Genomic DNA, 18,125 nt, shown 5'->3' with positions numbered 1-18,125 from the left:
AGTATGTTGTAAGAATCACGCAATTATAACCATGTGTATATATATATATATATATATATATATATATATATATATATATATATATATATTTATATAGTTATGTCAATATTAAAACATCATATCAAATAATAAATTAGTTTGGTTTCGTAATTTACATAACAATTGTTTTGCTTTTTGTGCAGCCTTTACACCATGAAAAGTATTCAAGGATTTTCTGCATGCTTGTTGGATGATGTTCCCCTCACACAGGCCAAAACAAAGCAAAAATAAATCCATCCTTCGAGGCGACGATTCATCACTTTTTTTTCCTTGTTTTGCATCAGATAAGACAGGTTAATCAAGCACATTTGAGCATTTCATACCAGAAAGCTTTAAAAGGTTTACCATTTAAAACAGAAGCCGGCAGCAGTAGAGGTGGAAACGCTTCGCCCCCGCTCTCACTTTTTTGAAGGGCAAAACAAGGTCGTTTATAAATTGTGGATGAATGCGTCCGCCGTCCGACGCGTTTAGTGTGAGAGCCGGAGTGGAGTTTTGACGTCGTCGAGAGCTGTCGATTATATTAATGCTGTAACTTCTTAAAAAAGTGACGAATCCAGCTCTGAACACCGCAAATTGATATTCATCTTTGCACTTGAAGCCCTCTTTCCTTTTTTCAGGCTCCTAATAACTGCATCATTTGGTATTCCACCTCCAACCCTTGTCTCGCACCGATTCAAATGCTTTTCATTCATTCTTATTCTCTACTCTATTCAGGTATTCCACTTCCCATAATTGTCGCTTGGGCAATTGCGAAGCTGTATTATGAAAATGAGCAGTAAGTATCTACTAAACATGGCGACCACCAGGGGCGTATTAAACATGATACAATGCTTCAAAGTGTTGATATCGATTCAATGTCAACAGGTGCTGGTTTGGGAAGGAGCCGGGGAAATACGTCGACTACATTTACCAAGGACCTGTCATTCTGGTCCTTCTGGTGAGTAGCTCTCAAGGCCCTTTGTTTTATTATGATGACGTACTTCTGACAGATCATTTCAATCAATTATATTTAAATTTCCTCTGCACTTGTGATTATTCAAACAGTTTAGAGTTAGTGCCCATTACTATACTAATTGATTGATTCTTTTTTCCCATCTTTTCAGGTAATGGTTATTGGTTATCAAAAAATAGTGACTTTGTGTGCCACTAGTTCACTAAATGACCTTGTATTTCTTTGTAATGTATTGTAACGGGTTTCTTTGTTTTCTATGCTAGATAAACTTTGTTTTCCTCTTCAACATCGTAAGAATTCTCATGACCAAGCTGAGAGCGTCGACCACGTCTGAGACGATACAGTACAGGTGAGTTGGTGTTGTCCCACGAGGGCGTGTTGGGGCCACGGCAACTTTTTCATTATCACAGCATGATAAAAAAAATGTGCATTTACGAGAAAAGCTTATAAAGATTCAACTGTTTGGAGCCTTCAATTCAGATATGATATGGATAAATCTCAACAAAAAAGCATGAATGGTAAATAGACGCTTATGACAATATTATTATGATTTTGAGCTCAACCCATGAGTATGTCCTGATTGCTAAATAAATAATGAAGTAATAATTGGACATGTTCATCTATTGCGTGCATGATGCACGGCGAGAGGTAGACTATGTACGTTCAAGAATTGCAAATTGAATCTGATTTTAATCTTAAATAATTGTCAGGTGAATTTACTTACCCAATATACTGTACCGTATGTATTAACAAAGATCCCATTGAACATTGAACTCACATTGATATTTGTTTCGAGTGAAGAAAAATGTGAAATAGATAGTGCTAAAATAAGTACTTCAAAGTCCTTGAATTTCTTTTAATAATGCCAGAATGAACCCTGATATTACACCCCGAAAGCTTTTGATTAACTTGCATACCAGACTATTATATTTCAGATGGATTGTTAAAAATGTCAATAAAAAATCAATAAAAATCTCAAATCCCAGAAAGGACCTTGTACCACAAGATTTTAGCTACAGGTTATTTATATCGCTTACAATTATGTTATTTCCAAGGCACGTTGTTATTTTTTAACAAACAGTAGTGTAATATGAGCGTTCTGTCTGCTAGCCCGTTACATAATCTGTAGTTGAGCCAAAATGTATTTATTGCATTGACTATGTGATGAAAAATGCGATGAAACACGCCCAGGATAAAGACTGCAGATTCACATTTTGAGATGTGGTCACAGGTGGCATTTCCAGTGCATTGTCTGAAATGAAAGGCCTGTGGGTGCTTCACCTCCGTGTGTTCACAGGAAAGCGGTGAAGGCAACGCTGGTTTTGCTGCCGCTTCTCGGCATCACCTACATGCTGTTCTTTGTCAATCCGGGGGAAGACGACATCTCCCAAATTGTTTTCATCTATTTCAACTCCTTTTTACAGTCCTTTCAGGTAAGGGGGGCTAGGGGGCGGGTTGTTCTTCTGTGGAGGTTTGTTTTTTTTATACTTTCCTGTTTTTCAAAGGTCAAACACCAAATTGATACAATAATATGATCGTAATATATCATACAGTCTATGTACACTATATACTGTATATATATATATATATATATATAATTTTTTTTTATGAAACTACTAAACATACATTTAAAAATATTTATACGTGTATGTCTTTAACACTTTTTCAAGATGAGTTCCTCTAGATCAGGGGCTCCCAGCTTTTTTCCTCAGTGAGCCCCTTAAATCAAAACTGATTCAAAAAAAGCTGCTATTGTTGTCTAAATTGGTTCTATTTTCATGGCAGTGGAGAGAGAGAGAGAGAGAGAGAGAGAGAGAGAGAGAGAGAGAGAGAGAGAGAGAGAGAGAGAGAGCACGGTTTTTAGGGCATACAATATGTTGTAACCTTTTGTCATGGATGTTGTTGCAATTTATATTTGAACACAATATTGGACTATTAGGACACATTTGCCTCAAATCTTCCGAGGCCTCGCGACCGCCCCCTGATTTCTACTAGATCTGTACACTGGCTGCGTGGGTGTGATTTTGTTTTTCTCCCTCCATTCTTTCCCTCATTTTAAGACTGAGCAGAAGTAGAACTGACTGCAGGACCATCTCAGCTTATTAGACCAGCTCCGTGCAGCACTGTGTGCTGGGTAATTGTCAACCGCGACACATTTTTAGGGTTTTAAGTGGGAAGCAGTGACAGAAAGTGTAGTTCTGCTCCGGAGGTGTAGGGATATATTTCCACCAGTCGGCTGTTTTTTTTTTTTTTTTTAATGTTTTTGTTTTTTTCTGCTTGTTTTCAGGGCTTCTTTGTGTCAGTGTTCTACTGCTTTCTAAATGGAGAGGTGAGTCAACAGCATTTTTTGTGTGTGCAAAACTTGTGGTTTTAATTAAAACGTCAGAGAAATGCCACTTGTTCCGTGATATGTGACCCTTGCAAACATAAATGAAGAATTGAATTAAATCCTTTGTTAACCCTAACCGTTCATTCATTGTAGGCTATATTTAGATATTGCTTTATAACTGAAAAGATGAAATTAACCCAGGGCATTAGGAAACTGTTTATCAACTGAAAGTAATTAATGCTGTGGGGGCGTGGGGATTCTATTTAATGTAATTTAATGCAGCGGAAACAGCGGGCTGTTTCACATTGCACATTGTGTCGTGTGATTTTCTATTGCGCCAGCAAAGATGAAATATCCGATTCTATATATATTTTAATTAGATATTAAAATGCGAAAGGTATACTGTTGGAGTTCCATCTGTTTGAAGAACTTTGTGAAAGTTTTTTTTCATCTGCGGGTGAAGCTTTCTCATCCTGGAGACCCTGCTGCTTCTCAAAAATGAATATTCTTTCTTTCATTAATAATGGAATTGAGTACTCAGATTCAGTTATGTAATACAATACATCAGAGTTGAAGTGTAGAGAGCGTTCCCAATAAGGAAACTTAATTAATGTTAATGTGATATCGCATCCGGGTGTCTTTGGCAGGGCTGAGCATTGAGAACCGAAACAAAACTCGAAGGATGCAAGCGCACGATTCCTGTGGAGGTAATATACCTCTCTCCCCCAGGGGGGCGGTAGAGGACAAATTTGATCCGATTAGTAGAATGACATTTCAACTGTTGAGCAACGTCTGATCTTCGGAGAAAAAAAAATATAATAATAATCAGAGTAAATGGACTGAATTGGAGGGGAGAGACGGGATTCTAAAAATAAATGTTCCGAAAAGTGAAACACAATATGATGGATAATAACATAAGAGATTTTGGAGGCTCTGACTGTTTACCCGCAACACAACAACACAACAACAACTGGAGTGGATTATCACTTTCTTGACCTGGATTTTACACTTCTGTGTGTGTTCTAGCCTTTGTGTTTCTGATTTTAAAAAAAACTTACTTAAATGAGGATTAATGGATTCATTTGTCTTATTTTTTAAGGTGCGTTCTGCCGTGCGGAAGCGGTGGCACCGTTGGCAGGACAACCACTCGCTCCGGGTGCGGGTGGCGCGGGCCATGTCCATCCCCACATCTCCCACCAGGATCAGTTTTCACAGCATCAAACAGACCACGGCCGTGTGACCGGCGTGTACAGAGAGGAAGTCGAGCAAACAGAGAAAAAAAAAACCCCGCCAATGGACCTCACTTTGCTTTACCCTTCCGTCCAGTACAAACAGAGAAGCCGTTTACACTTAAAGACTGGTCCGGATCAGTCTGGCGAGGCCACAGTGAGCGAAGGAATGCACAGAATGTCGATCGGGACAATTTTTATGTTATTTGCGTGTGAAGTGGTGGGGCGCGAGTCAAGATAAATATTTTTGGATAGCCGCAGTGTGATATTAATTTGTTTGTACCTCTTTGGGGATTTAAAATGACATCGCTGGATTGGCATTCAGACCTTTTGCTATTTATTTTTTCTGTACATTTTAACTTAAAAAAAAAAAAAAAAAAAAAAAAAAAAAAGGAATTGAAAGTGCCACCAAAATCATTGTTTTAACAACTTCGATTTTTCTCAGTGATCCCGAGTGAAATGTGCATCCTCCCAAAAACAAATCAGAACTTTCGTTATTCGTTATTCCCTTTCGTTATTCCGTAATAATTGATGAGACGGTGAAAAGTCTTTCAGACTGTTTGGAGAGGAGTTACCGATTAAATATAAATAATCATATTATTGATTAAATTCACACAGAGCGATACGATGCCACTGTAATTCTAAATGAACCCAGGCCTCGTCAAAGAAAAATCATTTATTCTTTTTTTTTTTGTAATTTTTTGGATTTTCGAAATCGTCGTAGTGTATTTTGGTCAATGAACATCAGCCAAAACTGGAAGGAGTCCTGATAGAGATCTGTCTCTTAATTGAGTCTTTGGTTCAGTACACTACGGTACTTTATTCGCTGCCAAGATTTCATCCTCTTCCAGATGTTCACTCTCATGCTGCTGTGTATATTTATTTTATTTTATTCTTTTTTTCTATTCATAAGTTAAGCTTCTTCTTTATATCGTCGTTCCGGTCGTTTTGTCCATGCTACTCTTTTTAACTTTTCCCTTGGTTGGATTGGATCCATTCGGCTTACAGCGGCCGTGTGAGATCATTGGGAGCGGTCACATGTTTCCTTCTGTTCATGTTCCCGGAGGCTAACCAATGAGTCGCCGCGCTAACACTAGTCTTCCATTTGAAAAATTACGTTATGCTATGGTAATACTCCGATTGGATTATGATTGCAAAGTGTTTTTCGAGGACGTAGAATTGCCCCAAATTAAGTGTCGCACGCTTTGTTACGCGGACGGCCGCGCTGGTATTACAGTAAAACCTCTTTGGATTTATGAAGTCCTTGACTTCGCTCACAATCAGTCTCACAACTAAGCTGCTGAGATAAACCTTGAATAGAGAAGAGCGTTTGGAGTTCTCTCCGTTCTGAACACTTTTTTATTATGCACGACCCTGGTCAGGTCATGTATAATAAAAAAGAATACAAATATTGAAAAACTAACATGATGAAATATGGCCTTGGAAACTCAATGAAATAACATACTTTTTTTTTTTTTTTTAAAAGCAGACCAATTATTTTCCCTTTTTTTTTTCTTAATAGTTCTGAATGGTCTGGAAATCTGGTCGGAGAACTTTGGGCGTCAATGTGTCGTGCAAAAAGAAAAACGACCCGAAGATGTATCTAGAAATCCGAGCAAGTATGTATCTGTATCACAAAATGTGATTCAAAATTGAAAGTTATGAAGGGGGCGTCGTCTTTCGCCTTCAGTCCATCAAACCACAACAGCAAACGTATTCAAGCACAAGCTAAAAGTTCCAACTCGATGAATAACTTCCAAAGAGCCTTGAAGTCAGGTAGCACCGCTTGGAATGTTGATTTTTAAACTCCTCCAAATTGCCCTTTGTCGTATCTTGATCAATATTTTCAATCCATGTAACGTCAATTCTGTGCAAAAGCCGATTCCTGTAACGTTACGTCGAAGTGTATATCTCTTTGCATTTCTTTCATCCTTTTCCTCGCTGTGAAATTGACAGTTCATTTTTTGTATTATTATTATTATTTTTTGTATATAGAACATTGCGACAGACGTATTTTTTGGGGCTATTGCACTGAGAACAGTGCGTATTGAGTTTTGTAAATATTTAAACAACTTTAACGTGTACCGTCGTCGTCTCGTCTCGTGCGGAAATGTAAAAAGTTACAGATGCCTCCGTGAGGTGCTGGAAAAAAAAAAAAAATGTACAAAAATATATCAAACAGGTAGACTCGACCTCAAGCTGTAGTGGAATAACACTGCGTATCATTTCCTGTCATTTCTGTTTAAAATCACCAAAGAGACGGATCCATGTTTAGCGTTATATTTTCATCGTTGCACATTGACAGTGGACCTAACCCATTCTCAAATTGTTTACAAACAATACGGTATCCGTCTGCGATGTCCCGTTCCCATGGCTTATTATATATCGATGCGATCAAAAAACTATCGATCAGACTTGTTTGTTTACCCACCCATGTTGCCTTATGAAAACAAGTGGAAATGTATATCTGTGGATAAAGGAACATTCATGTGTCCGTTAACTCTGTGCTGAAATGTGATCAATGAGCATTTTGTCCATTCCCCTGTGGTTTCGAAAATATCCCCAAAAATAAATCACATTTGAAATAAAAGGCGTAATGTTATCCTCGTGGTTTGTCGGTTTTAACACTTTAAAATCTGAAGATTTAAGCGAGTTGCGTATCGGGGCGATGCAATTACACTGACCTTGTTTAGAGCTTAGAACTTGTAATAGGATAAGTTGGGTTGATGCATTCGGTATTTATTTATTTTTGGAATAATTACACGATACCGAATAGCGACGCCTTGGAAAACTTTTTATTTCGGACCTAGCTCGTGATAAATATTGTGTTGGTAACTGGGACTATTTTAAGGTAGACTGTGCGGTTATGTAATATGCATGTAGTAGATTTAGTCTCATACAACTCTTAATGGGCCTGGGCCATGATGAAGTGGAGCAGAAAATGTCTCCCGATGCCCCGGACCCAGACAGTTTTATATTTCCCAACAACAATTACCAGGGACTCCTCCCATGTCTCCCTGCGTTGTCCCAATGAAGGCTTTTCAAACGCTGCACAGTTGCGTCAACAATTACAAACAACAATTTGTGTATTTACCTCTTGAAATACGTTCATTGTCGAGGGGATATTTGCATTTGTCAAGGTGGAGATAAGGTTTATATTCTGTGGAGTAAGAGCCTCTGGCCTTATTGAATCATTGAATCGCTCAAATAAATCCGGCGGCTTTGGATTTGGAATATTGAATTGGATGTATTAGTACAATACGTCGTTAATGTCAAAGTCTCAACTTTCCAATTTTAACAACCGTAAACATAATCATCGGGGCGCGCGAACGCATATAAGGTTTCCGTAACCACCACAAAGTCTATTTCCAAGTGAATGTTTGTTTTTCGGTGAGCTCAACGCGACGCCTCCCATCGGACCCTCGGCGCAGGAGCCGAGCGGGGGAGCACATTCGCGCAACCTTTTCGGGATCACGTCGGCTCGTCCAAGCCCGGCTTCTGAAGAGCAGAGTCCGCTTCCGGCTGTGGGCGAGCGCTCTGCGGCCGTGCGAGGGGAGCCGCCGCGGCCCCTGCTCCCTGGAGGGGCCCGCGTAAAAAAAAATATTAAAACGAATTTAAAAAAAAAGATAAAGACAGAGTTCCCGTGCCAGTGGAAGTGTATAGCTCCCGCCGCCGGCCCCGAGTGAGGCGTCCCTGCCAGAGATGTGCTGTCTTCGTCAAACCCGCTCAGGACAAATCAATGTAAATGTCATTTGAGAGACACCAATTGCCACGGCGTCGCCCTCCGGGTGGGAGCCTGACGTGGCGCTCGACGGGGGGGGGGAATTGCCTCGAACGCGCTCGCAATGAACTTGCTTGGCTGGAAGAATCACTAAATGTGGCACGGTAAGAGTCCCACGACGATAGATTTGCAGGAAATACACATATATTTATATATATACAGTGTGTACATGAAATCTATTTTAAAATAGATCTAATAATGTGACACTTCAACCTCAGGTCTCATCCATTCAAGTACATGGGTGATATCTGATTAAACTGCCAGGAGCCAAAAATACTGACATATGGGGTGTGTGTGTGTGTGTGTGTGTGCGTGCGTGCGTGTGTGTGTGCGTGCGTGCGTGCGTGTGTGTGTGTGTGTGTGTGTGTGTGTGCGTGTGCGTGCTTCAAACAGAGGACAAAGAAGGTCAGAGGAGGTGAAGAGCGACAGGGCGTCAAGGTTGTGTCCGTTTCGCCCGCAGGGAGACAGCCTTTTTTTGTTTGTTTGTTTGTTTGTTTTAAGCATCCCGCAGCCGCTCTCGTTTAACGCCGACATTCAACCCTCCCAACAAATTGAACCGTTGTTCCATTCGTGGTTATGATCGTTAGAAATAATTTAAAAAAAAAAAGAGAGCGTTCAAAACCTAAAGGAGTGGCTCCCTCTACCGGGAATCAAGAGAGGAAACGCTTCTTAAAACAGGAGTAAGTACAGTTAGAAATAGAAGGTCTTTCTTTTATCTATTTTTTTTTTGCCCTCTAGTCAGAGAAACAGGAGGTTTGTTTTTTTTTCACACGGTTTGTCAGTTGATATGATGAAGTTTTCGCTCCTTCGTTACCAATGGACATATTCTGTATTTAACTGAATAGATGCGTCTATTCTGTTAAATGGTCTTTCGCTTGAAAGATACTGGAAAGACAAGTTATAGCTTATGGAGGTTATGAAGATTATTTATTTGCAACCGCATTGGAACTAAATACAGAAAAAAAGGAAGCAATAAAACTCGAGGAGAAATTTATCGTTCCACGTTAAATTTCCACGTTAAACGTTCCACTCATGACGCACTTAGAAAATGTTTTTTTCCAACGTTTGATGCAAAACGATGACTGACGTCATCACTTTGGATGAAAAGCCCGTAGAGTAGGGATTTGCCGCCCCCTCGGGGTTCTTGGAGGAATTGCAGGGGTTCGCCAATGAATGATTTATAAAATGTATTTAAAATTTATGCTGTATACTAAAACTATATTCTATATACGATTAAAAAAAAATTCTGACTGAGAATCTGAATGCAAAACATGTCAAATGAAAAATACACATAAATAATATCACGCGCACACACACACACACACGCACACACAGGGTCAGTTTTCGTTATGATATTTTTCTCAGGGTTTTCATTTCGGGTGGTCTGTTTGTTTTTCAAATGTGTGAGTAACTCAATATGTATTGAGATCCCAGCCTCTATAATAATCTGCAGAAATGCCTTTTTTTTTTTTTAACACCTGCTGAAAGATTTCCAATAATTGATTTTCAATATGTGTTGTGGCTCGGAGGGAACAGCCAGCCTAGTTTCCTGCTATCATACTGGAAACACGTCATGGGATGGAGATGACTATCACCTGTTTCAGTTGTAATGAACATGGAATGAGACCATATGCCATGAATGCACATTACAGCAAAAGGAAGCTTGTGTTGAACCCTTTCCGCAAGCCGCCATAGGGGTAAAACAGGTACAGCTCATAACATTAATTATGGGTCTGTGTGGTTTAGGTGTCTAAATCCACCAGTACAGAGAATGTAGTTTTTTGCAGCTATTCTCTGCACTGCAATGCATTGGCATGCATACATCAGACAGACCCATACGGTAAGTCATGTTAGGAGCTACACCTAACCTGCTATGACAGGGGGCCATCCCATGCATGCTCCCTTTCAATTAGTCCACTGTTGCGAGAGTTTCAAACGACTGGGCGCCCACCACCGGAGCAACATAAAAACCACAGCTCGCCGAGGTAGGCGGTGATGAGGTACACAGCACAGGAGCAATGTTTGAACGGAATTCCATTTTATTTGACGTTTTTTTTAAATGTACGTTACACACAACGGTGGGGTGCGATGAGTGCGTAGCGCAGACAGGTATGCAAACAAAGACGATGGAAGAGCCGCCGAAGTGTTCTTGTGGCCTGATGAATTATTGATCCGCGTAACACGGCGAGGCGCACCCGATGGGATGTACACAAACACACGGGTGATCAGAGGTCAGCCGGGCCCTGAAAGGAATGGAACGTAATCTATAAAACACGTACGGGCGATCGTCCGGCGCCTCGCAGCATTGTTCCATTGTAACGGCGGGCCTAGAAAGGAAAGCCGCCTACCTTAAGACGCCATGATGTGCTTTACGAAAGCCTCGTAGTTTATGCATCCGTTGGCATCCTCTTGGTTTTGCATGAGCTGCTCCACTTCGTCTTCCTTCATCTTCTCACCTGTGACCCAGACGAACGCCTTCAATCTGACATTACAACACACAGTGCATGTCACTTACTGTGGTACGACGCTCCTCCACCGCCTACCCAGGGTGGCGAGCACATGCCTCAGCTCGGCGCCCATGACCGTGCCGTTGCCCTCCTTGTCAAACACCCTCAGACCTTCGACAAAGTCCTCAAAAGTCCCGCGGCCCTTTGCCCTGCAAATGTGCTGGTGGATGGGCAGGAACTGGTCAAAGTCCAGCATCTTGGTCTGCATCTCTGCATGAGGAGAAAGTACTCTTAGAAGAGAAAGCACAGCCATGCCTTTAGGGACACGGTAGCTTAGGTCACGCCGGCACCACCCTGTAAAAGACAAATTTGTACCACATTTTTTATAATTTCTTTGTACAAAGTTACAAACAAGTACACATGACAAGGGCACAACCATACCTTAGAGCAGGGGTGGGCAAACAACGTCGGTTTTTAAATCCGGCCCTATAATATATTTCAATTTGTAGTATTCATTTCACTGTTATTTTCCTGTAATACTTTTTGATACCACCAGATGGCGCATTGCCCGGCCTTCTCTGACGTCAAGTCACTCTTCTTCACTTTACCTGATCGTCACGTATGCATCACCCATGATCAGCGTGAACCTAAACAAAACATGCCACGGAGCCCAGTTTTCTGATGAACACCTGAGCACCGCCCTACCAATTTCCCCACGAAAATGGCGCCGGATTTTGATGCGCTGGCAAAAAAAAAAAAAAAAAAGGGGGGTTGACCGGCAACACTGCTCCCATTAAATCCATCCAATTAATTTAAAAATGAATTTATTAACTGAAAAAAAACGGGATAAGAGGAAACAGATTTCACATGTATTTTACACTTTACACTTGCTCATTTTTTACCTCATCTCCTGAAAAAGTAAATGTGGCCCCCTTCGAGCCCAAAAAATGTGCCCGCCCCTGCCGTAGAGGGAGCTGCAGACTACTGTCTACTGTCAGACAGGCCATTGTGCTTCGGGTGCTGGACTTTATTTGAGGGCGGCATGGAAGGTTTTGTGCGAGGTGGATTGCAGGTGTTATTTGGCCGCGGTAAAGAAAAATCAATCAGCTTGTTAAATTGGATAATGGCAGGATCCTCCTATGGATCAGACAATTCTCCTGCCTGGTGCTGTTGTTGAACTGATGTGCGACCGAGCTCAAGGATTTATTATACTTATACAGGGTTTAATCGATGCACGGGGGGGGGGGGGGCGTTTGCAGGACCCACCCTCGGGCTTGGGCCTTCCGAGCACGTGCATGATCTCGACGTTGGTGGGGTTCTGGCCCAGGGCCCTGATGAGATCCCCGCACTGGGCGTAGGTGATCTTCATCTCATTCGCCGGCGTTCGGTCGAAGAGCTGGAAGGCGTCTTTAAAGTCTGAAGAAGAAGAAAAAGAAAAAAAAAGTATTCTGTGGGTTCATCACACTTAAGATGAAAGTGCGCGCTGCGTTTCTGTAGAGAAGGTCATCCCCGCCAGAATAGGTATTATTTATTTCAAAATAAATAAATAATAAGCGCTGAATGGTGGGTGGTGGTTTATTAAAGTGGCAATCCATAAAACTCTCCGTGACGGCTGGATTTGAAGCTGCAGCGTTGACCCCTATCTCAGCGAGAAGAGGTTCACTTTCTTTTCCTCCAAAGTTTGGTTTGTTTTGTTTAGTTTTTTCTCGGTCACTCGAGGAGGTTGTTTTATTCCCTCATCCGAGGGTGCTGTTGTTTTCTTTTTTGTGTGAATGTTGATCGGTATGGACGACCACATCGACGGTTTACTGACCACAACTAAGCCCCATGACTGCCTCTCACTTCCTGAATGTGCCTGATCTCCGCATTCTTGGCTGGTGTGGCGGACCCCGTCACCCATAATGTCAACCGCACATAGAGGGGCACATGCGCGACGCAAATACATCGAATGGCTGTTTCTAATAGTGCCAGCTAAAAAAAAAAAAAAAAAAAAAAAAAAGCATAGACTATGGGATTTGCTTTAACCATATAATCTTATGGATTACCGCTTTAAACACAGACCCACTGTAAACTATTATAATGAGCTGTTGCTGAGCTGATGTTTGGGCATTCAGAGTCCTCTTACAACAATCAGTTTAGTATCTCTAAGAATAGCGGCGAGCCCGTGAAGCAGCGCAGCTGACAACTGGAACAGCGCCCTCGTTCTTACCCTCGATCTGCTCGGGGGTGAACTCCAGCTGAAACAGAGACAAAAGCAAAACAAAGCACAAAGAACAAAGTAATTAGTTCCTGTGTGAAGCAATCTAAAAGTGGCATTGGCACGGTCGACGGTAATAAAAACAGTGGAATTGATTCTAGAGATCAGAGAGAATGGCTTTGAGCTGAGCTGGGGCCAAAACACCAGGCATGAATGAGATCGGCCTCCACCACCACCACCACCTCCTCCTCCTCCTCCTCCTCCTCCACCTCCTGAGCACCAGGCGTCCCAGAGCGGTGTGGGAGGGATGCCGGTGGCTCCAGTTTCTCTCGGCTTATTCAGAGAATCCGTTCCCGTCCCACTGAGCTTTGTTTACCGCTGACCTTAAGCCTCACCCCCCTACACCCTCACCCCTACACCCTCACACCTACACCCCCCTCCCACACACACACACACACTGTAGGAGACAATAGACAATTTGACATTGACTTCTTTATCTTTTTTTTTTTTTAACGCCTGGTCGTGATAAGGTGTAAGAAGGGGGATGGGGGGGGGGGTTCCTTAAAAGGACCTGCGTATGACAAAGGAACATTATTCCTACTGTATACGCATTATTTTCAGGAATCATCTGCCTTATCACATAATTCCTTCAACATCGAGGCATTTTTGATGATGGTCAACTCCCCCGAAGGAGTCCAACTGTACAGTGTATGTTGTTAAATGATATGAATTTGGATTTTGGCACCAATGAAATTAATACAGTAAAAAATAAAGCTCTATATTATCACACAAATATATAAATACTGTCATGTACAATGACTGTAAATTCTTTTTTTCTTTTCTTTTTTACATAATAATGGCCTTTAAAATTCTTATATTATATTATATTGTATTTATATTTATATTTTATATATTTTACGAAATAAAGTCAACAGAATAGCATTTATATGGCGGTTTAGATATATATCGCTCTTCTTCTCGGCAGAATTTCAAGCGATGAGCAGGGACAGAGATGTAGTTGAAAGCGATATTTGGACATCCTTGACATGGAGCATCGTAAAATAAATTCTCTCCAAAAGAAAAATCGACACCAAAACGAGGCTTTCAGCTTTTAGCTTGGTATCAAATGCAACAAAAGTTGGATTAGGCCTATATCGCAGTTCATTGACTAAAGGGAAAGTCCAAAAGCTAATTATGAGCCATATTTGGAGGAATCTGTGATAATCTTAGTAGATTGTGTTTATGTCGAGTAATGTATCTTCAAATATATTGTCCGATCTCTGCTTTGTTTCAGAACGCATAAAAACACGAGGCCCATCCAACACACATCATCTGCAGTGTGTTTGAAGATGGATTGTGTTGGTTTTTAATTGGGAACGCTTTCTTCCTGCTGGTTCGTCAGAAGCAGCGTGCGGGTGGTCCGCAGTGCACACAAACAGAACATAATGATTATCATATTTTGTGGTTTTTGACCTCACTCAACCAGAGTCTGGCCACTGAGGCGACGCCAAGTCAGCAGCAGAGCAACTTTCCAGCATGTACTGTTTCTGCATGAACCCGCTTTAACCCCCAATGACTCTGTGATACTCCTTCTTAACATGTTTTTAAAAATTCAATTTTCCTTTAGAGCTGGTTTGTGTTTTGACATATAAATTACAGGCTGATCTCATGAACACGCTCCCATGTTGATTAAAGTTCTTATATGCATGCACTGCCCTCTTTATGTCACACGGTGTCTCTGTTGGACTTTGAAGATGAACATCTACAAGTCAAATATATATATATATATATATATATATATATATATATATATATATATATATATATATATATATATATATATGTATATGTATATATGTATATTTATTTATATAGCACCATGGAGATGCTATATCTGGTCATTTAAATGGATTAAAAAATGAATACTATTGTTATAATTATTAATAATTACAATCATTATTATTATTATTATTATTAGTATTATTATCATCATTGTAAAAAAATCATAATCATCATATACAGTTAGTTTTAGTTACTTTATTTATTCCACATATACACCGATCAGCCACAACATTAAAACCATCACTAATAACCACTAATATTGTGTCGCTCCCCCTAGTGCTGCCAAAACAGCTCTGACCCGTCGAGGCATGGACTCCACAAGACAAGGTCGTTAGCAGCAGATCCTTTAAGTCCTGGAAGTTGTGAGGTGGGGCCCCCATGGATCAGGCTTGTCGTTCCAGCACATCCCACAGATGCTCCAATCGGATCGGACCCTAACCCCGACCATCCGCATGATGTAGAAGAAAACGTATTTCATCAGACCAGGCCTCCATCCTTCCATTGCTCCATGGTCCAGTTCTGATGCTCACGTGTCCATTGTAGGTGGACTACACAGCCCCATACGCAGCAGGCTGCCCTGCACTGTGTGTTCTGACACATTTCTATCACAACAACATTAACTTTTTCAGCAATTTGCTGCTACAGTAGCTCTTCTATAGGATCGGATCAGACGGGCTGGACTTCACTCCCTCCCTATTCACTTCACCTGGCAGTGGTTTTAATGTTGTGGCTGATCGGTGTACACAAGACTGGCAGTAAAACAATATAAAAAAGTGTTAGAAGTGTATAGAAAAAAAAAAGATAAGAAATAGAGTAAAAAACGATTTGAAAACGAATTGATTGACAACAATCCCGAGGGGGGCTCGTTGCCCCCGTGGAACTGCAGAAAAAAGGAATACACACAAAGACAAAAAGAAAGAAAATGAATTAAAAGAAAAGTTTTAAAAAACGAATTTAAAAATCAACATTTAAATTGAGCATTGGGGGCTGGAAGGGGAGATGGGTGGCACAGATGGCTCCTATAGAATCTCTAATTCCTTGAATTAAATAAATAAACAAACACACTTCCTGCTTTGGGTTAATAAAGTGTTATCCTGTGCTGTTACTCTGCATGACTGATTGATTAAATATGTAATAAGTAATGTGCATGTGCTTCTTAAAGATGTTTCCGGGGTGAGCAGGTAGCTCCTCCCAAAGTCAGGATCTGAATCCGATCCTGGATGATAAAAATCTATGATAACTTTGTCATCTTTATGGAGTCCGACTAACTAACACCAACTAATGCATGTACTGTATATCTATCTACAGCGGGTGCAGAAATCCTAAAGATCTTTTTCCTCTTTACCGTCACGGACGCAGGGTCAAACTCGGGGGTCTTGGGGCGCTCGGGCTCGGGGGGCTTGGGGGCCGGTGCTGCTGCCGGTTTGGGCTCTTCCTTCTTCTTGGGAGCCATGACGAGGCGTCGGCGTGCTCCGATGTCAAGGTGGCCCTCCGGCGAGCGGGCCCATTTATCCGGCGTCCGGGGGTATCACCTCCACCCACCGCCCCCCCTCCAGACACCACCCTGCCCTGCCAACAATAGGGGGAGGACTATAAAAGGAGATGCCTATGTGATTCTATTTAAGACAATGGGCTCAACGCACATCATTAGGATACCATGGACACACACCTCTTATTACATTCACGTCCTTAGCGCGTAACCTTCTTTGAAACGGGCTATTTCCATCATTACGACACGGGCCCGAATGATGCAGCCTCCTTCAAGGCCGCCACCCTTTCACACACAGACACGAAGGGGCAATTATTACACAGGAGCGAATAAGAAAAGATATTCGGAAAAAAATGCTGTCACAACATGGCAATCATATCAGGTTGCAGAGACCAGGTGCAAATTAGGGTGGAACATTTTAAAAATGTATAATCAACATCTCTATGGAGATGATGTGCAAATGCTCCGAATGATGATTTTATATATAGGGCAGGTGTTACGATATCGAGTGTGGCAGTAAAATCCATCCTTGAAACTAAGCCTGAGTAGGTGCGCTGCACCCACGGGCGGTGTGATACCAGGCTCATTTGGGGATCCGTAACCAAGCGAGTCAGTCTGGAAAACCTTCCACAGTAGATTTGCTTGGTGATCATGAAATATTGATTCTGCATAATTCTAGAGAGTTTGTATATCAAATATTAGTAAAAAAAACCAACAACACATTGGAGGATTAATGATGAGGGTGGCGCTTAACTTCAGTGTCTTCTTTTTGCAGCATGTTAACCAGCATAACAGCAAATGCAAGAGTGTGTGTAGGGTATGTAACAAAACAAAAAATAGTAAACAAGACTTCAAATTTGTGTTATATATGTTGGGATACATCTCCCAATGTTTTTTTTGTGTGTGTGTGTGTGTGTGGGGGGGGGGGGGGGGGGGGGGGTTCTTTCTTCCTTTAATAGCTTCTTAACCACAGGCCGGGTTAACAGCGACATAATTGATCCCAGACTGAGCCACTTATATGACGTTTCGATGTCCGCGAGAGTGACAAAAAGTGTATTTCACTTCAGTAATATCAGAGGCTGCTCAAGGGCTAAACAGACGACCTGAGTTTTTCAAAACGTCCAAATCGCATCGTCCCCTGAAGCGGTGTCTTTCCTCATCTCCCCCGAGGGACTGCACGTTTGACGACTAGTAAAATAAAAGTAGAAGAGACAACAATTTTTGTTTGTTCTTCCGTCCGTGCTGCCAAAATATAAGGTCATGCTCCTCTGTATCTGTTTTCATGTTGTTTTCATGTTGATCTTTTAAACCTTTAAGAAGACAATATTGATTGAGTTAAAGAGTTTCTTCTAAATCCACGTCATTCAGCCGAGCCAACAGTGTCGGGGCATTTACACATGCAAACACTGAACCTGCGGCGAAGACGACTGCAGGGAGGGGGTTGGCTCCACCGGAATCCCTTTCACAGCCGAGAATCACGCCGCCGGGAAACGTCCACGCGGTGGCAAATCAGCTTTGGCCGCGGGCCTTTATGGGCGGTGGACATTCCTCAAGGTGATTTGAGGAATTGTCGAAAGATGCGGCGTGGCTTTTGGAAAAGAAAAGGAAAGAAAAAAATGAATTTGAGTCCCGTCCCGTCCACACCCCCTTTTCTTGCCAGTTGCAATTAAATGCCTGGATGCGCTCCAACCAAGTGCTTATCAGATTAGCCCGTGCCTGGAAATAATAAGACAGGGCCGCCTGTTTGTTCCTCATTATTATAACCCTGCACATGACCGCTCGTGTCAGGGCCTGGGCCAGAGGGACAGAGGGACGTGTGT

At 41.7% G+C, this 18,125-nt stretch overlaps 2 protein-coding genes across 2 annotated transcripts in view; one reads left to right on the top strand and one right to left on the bottom strand.

Moving 5' to 3' along the window:
* LOC307238028 (corticotropin-releasing factor receptor 2) overlaps positions 1–4,560 on the top strand; it is a gene marked incomplete at both ends in the record, with an annotated part of 40,069 nt that extends 35,509 nt beyond the window's left edge. The window contains 6 exons of the mRNA XM_080010874.1: positions 754–814; positions 904–976; positions 1,255–1,340; positions 2,289–2,424; positions 3,279–3,320; positions 4,420–4,560. Coding sequence (XP_079867000.1) covers positions 754–814; positions 904–976; positions 1,255–1,340; positions 2,289–2,424; positions 3,279–3,320; positions 4,420–4,560 — 539 coding nt within the window. The remainder of the gene's footprint in view (positions 1–753; positions 815–903; positions 977–1,254; positions 1,341–2,288; positions 2,425–3,278; positions 3,321–4,419) is intronic.
* Positions 4,561–10,351: 5,791 nt separating this feature from the next.
* On the bottom strand, positions 10,352–16,317 carry myl13 (myosin, light chain 13). Its single transcript, XM_080011652.1, has 6 exons — positions 16,162–16,317; positions 12,987–13,014; positions 12,044–12,193; positions 10,874–11,047; positions 10,679–10,786; positions 10,352–10,573 (listed from the first exon to the last, which is right to left on the bottom strand). Exons 1-5 carry the CDS (start codon positions 16,267–16,269, stop codon positions 10,680–10,682), a joined length of 567 nt encoding a protein of 188 aa, XP_079867778.1. The 5' UTR covers positions 16,270–16,317; the 3' UTR covers positions 10,352–10,573; position 10,679.
* Between the last annotated feature and the right edge of the window lie 1,808 nt (positions 16,318–18,125).

The sequence above is a fragment of the Zeus faber genome (assembly GCF_960531495.2).
Source record: "Zeus faber genome assembly, chromosome: 12".
NCBI lineage: Eukaryota > Metazoa > Chordata > Actinopteri > Zeiformes > Zeidae > Zeus > Zeus faber.
This window is presented reverse-complemented; position numbering and strand designations above follow the sequence as displayed.

Bases quoted from the DNA above. Each gene is read 5' to 3' on its own strand.
- myl13 (XM_080011652.1), bottom strand. From the start codon at position 16,269: ATGGCTCCCAAGAAGAAGGAAGAGCCCAAACCGGCAGCAGCACCGGCC. The intron at 13,015-16,161 runs GTAAAGAGGAAA...TCTCTGTTTCAG, and splicing joins TTGACCCTGCGTCCGTGACG to CTGGAGTTCACCCCCGAGCA. The intron at 10,787-10,873 runs GTAGGCGGTGGA...TCTGGGTCACAG, and splicing joins GCATGTGCTCGCCACCCTGG to GTGAGAAGATGAAGGAAGAC.